The sequence below is a fragment of the Impatiens glandulifera genome, chromosome 4 (genome assembly GCF_907164915.1).
Source record: "Impatiens glandulifera chromosome 4, dImpGla2.1, whole genome shotgun sequence".
In the NCBI taxonomy this organism is placed as follows: Eukaryota; Viridiplantae; Streptophyta; class Magnoliopsida; order Ericales; family Balsaminaceae; genus Impatiens; species Impatiens glandulifera.
Window position 1 is genome coordinate 40,548,804 of NC_061865.1, and position 2,368 is coordinate 40,551,171.

A 2,368-nucleotide genomic window follows, 5' to 3' on the forward strand; every position below is an offset into this window, starting at 1 on the left:
AGATTTCCTCCGATTTCCATGGGAAAGTTTTCCTTTAGAGTCACCATGAAGGGTCTTAACCAGGACATGAAACGCCACAGGTCCATGTATATGTCTAGAAAGGGGAGTGGAGTTACTAATACTTTTTCTTATAACGTTTATGGGTTTCCACTATAACTACAAGTGTGGATCTATGAGGTTATCCAAAACTTTGTCCCTAGATTCTCCATAAGGAAGGAGGTTGATGGCCCTTTACGCCCAAGGATACTATTGTATCAATCAAACAAGAAGAACACCATTTAGGATCTACAGTTTGTCCTTCATAGCACGGTGTTGCTGACTACGATGGAAGAGTCCTCCACAGAGAATATCTTGTACAGTGGGGAAGACTTTGAACATATTGACAATTCATTTAATGATTTGTTTGAAGGAGTTACTAAAGGGGGGAGAAAGAGAAAGGTTGAAGAGGAAGAGGAAGAGGGAGATCAAGATGAAGAACCTATTACTAACCAACCTCCCAAAAGGAATAGAAAGCTTGAATATGATGTAGCTCCCACCAAAGCATCCAACATGAGTATGAAACCTCCCCCTAGTCCCATTAGTCCCCCCACCGCAACTTCAGGACCTTCATCACCACTTGCATCTCTTGTTGGATGTAAATGTCATGAGCTAAAGAAAGATGTCGAAGAGATGAAGAATGATATCGAAGAGATAAAGAAGGATGTCGAAGAGATGAAGATAGACATAAGAGACATCAAAGAGAAATCTAAAAACAACTATATTCTGTTTCAAAAGATAGTTCTCAATATAAGTAACTAGTTCGCCAACCATGTGACCAACCAGACGGCCATAGTAACAGCCAAACTAGATAAGAAGACCTACCAGGTAAGTCATGAAATCTTCAATGCATCTTCAATGTTATATGAAAAATGTTATGGTTGCGTCTCGTGAATGCTATTGCATCTCATGGGTGCATCTCGCGAATACGGTTGTGTCTCGCGGTTGTGTCTCGCGAATGACGGTTGCGTCTCGCGACTGACCTAAATATTTTTCTATTTTATAGGAGAAGGAGAATGAGGTTGAAGCTATTTTGCAGGACATTGCTGTAGAGGAAGAGGACAAGTTGGAGTCGATGGAGAATGAGAATGAGAAAGATAAGGATGATGATAAGATAGGTTATGAGGTTGATGAGATAAATTCAAATATTGGAGCCATTTTAAATGACATTGTTGTAGAGGAAGAGGACAAGTTGGAGCCGATGAAGAATGAGAATGAGAATGTTAAAGATGATGATAAGGTAGGTTATGAGGTTGATGAGATAGATTCGAATATTGGAGCCATTTTACAAGATATTTTTGTAGAGGAAGAACAAGTTGAAGAATGAGAATGTTAAGGATGTCAAAAGTGAAGAAGAGCCGATGGTCAATAGTGAAGAAGTGTCGATGGTCAAGACTGAAGAAGAGTTGATGGTGAAATCCTTGAAGAAGAAGGAGGTGAAGGTGAAGAAGGTAGTGAAGAAAAAGCAAGTAAAGAAGGAGAAGGCCATGAAGAAGGTTGTGAAGAATAAGGAGGAAAAGAAGGAGGAGAAGGTAAAGAAGGTAGTGAATAATAAGGAGGAAGATGATCTGAAAGAATTTAATACTCCTCATAAAATCCAATTTGTGCGAAGGACAAGGAAGTCGAAGAACGATGTCTTGTACACCAACCCTGATCTAAAACTACCCAAGTTAAATGATCCTTTAACATTCAATCCCCTTCTCAAATATGACGATCAACTTCTGACTCAATTGCAAAACATGTCTGAAAGATCGAACTACCAACAAAGAGAAAATTGATCTCATTTGTTCGGAAGCTGATAAGGCATTATTTCGCAGAATGCTGAAAAGGATCGCTTGGCTGTAAGATGGAGTAAGTCGTGCAATGCATCTTGAATGTTATATGAAAAATGTTATGGAGGCTGCGATTGTATTTTAAATGTTTTCTATCGTGCAGGAAATCGATGCATGCTGCCTACTTCTGATAAGAAGATTTTCCCTATATCCGACATATCAGAATAATTTCACAATTACAGATTGTTGGCTTGGCCCTAAGTTTACTTCTCAGTACGAAGATTTTCTTAAAGATCCTATTGAGTTTGACATTGAAAACTTTATGGATTACTTCTCGGTTTCTAAAAAAAGATCTATGATCTCTTGGAAATTATGCGATGATATATATATTTCTTTGAACATCAAAAACGTTCACTGAATACTTTATGTTGTTCGTCTACAAGAGTGGCGTATAGACGTGTATGACTGCGAAGTCGGAATTTATAGTAATATTGATGAATTTATGCAACCAATGTGCGAAATGCTTCCCTATATATTTGATAAGGCAACGTCTCCTCCTA

The 2,368-nt window shown here is 38.4% G+C and overlaps 1 protein-coding gene across 1 annotated transcript; it reads left to right on the plus strand.

The window, feature by feature from the left end:
• Positions 1 to 324: 324 nt before the first annotated feature.
• On the plus strand, positions 325 to 1,814 carry LOC124935126 (ABC transporter F family member 4-like). Its single transcript, XM_047475584.1, has 4 exons — positions 325 to 777; positions 823 to 864; positions 1,043 to 1,276; positions 1,341 to 1,814. Exons 1-4 carry the CDS (start codon positions 325 to 327, stop codon positions 1,812 to 1,814), a joined length of 1,203 nt encoding a protein of 400 aa, XP_047331540.1.
• Positions 1,815 to 2,368: the final 554 nt, after the last annotated feature.

Bases quoted from the DNA above. Each gene is read 5' to 3' on its own strand.
- LOC124935126 (XM_047475584.1), top strand. From the start codon at position 325: ATGGAAGAGTCCTCCACAGAGAATATCTTGTACAGTGGGGAAGACTTT. The intron at 778-822 runs GTTCTCAATATA...GTGACCAACCAG, and splicing joins ATATTCTGTTTCAAAAGATA to ACGGCCATAGTAACAGCCAA. The intron at 1,277-1,340 runs GTAGGTTATGAG...ATATTTTTGTAG, and splicing joins ATGTTAAAGATGATGATAAG to AGGAAGAACAAGTTGAAGAA.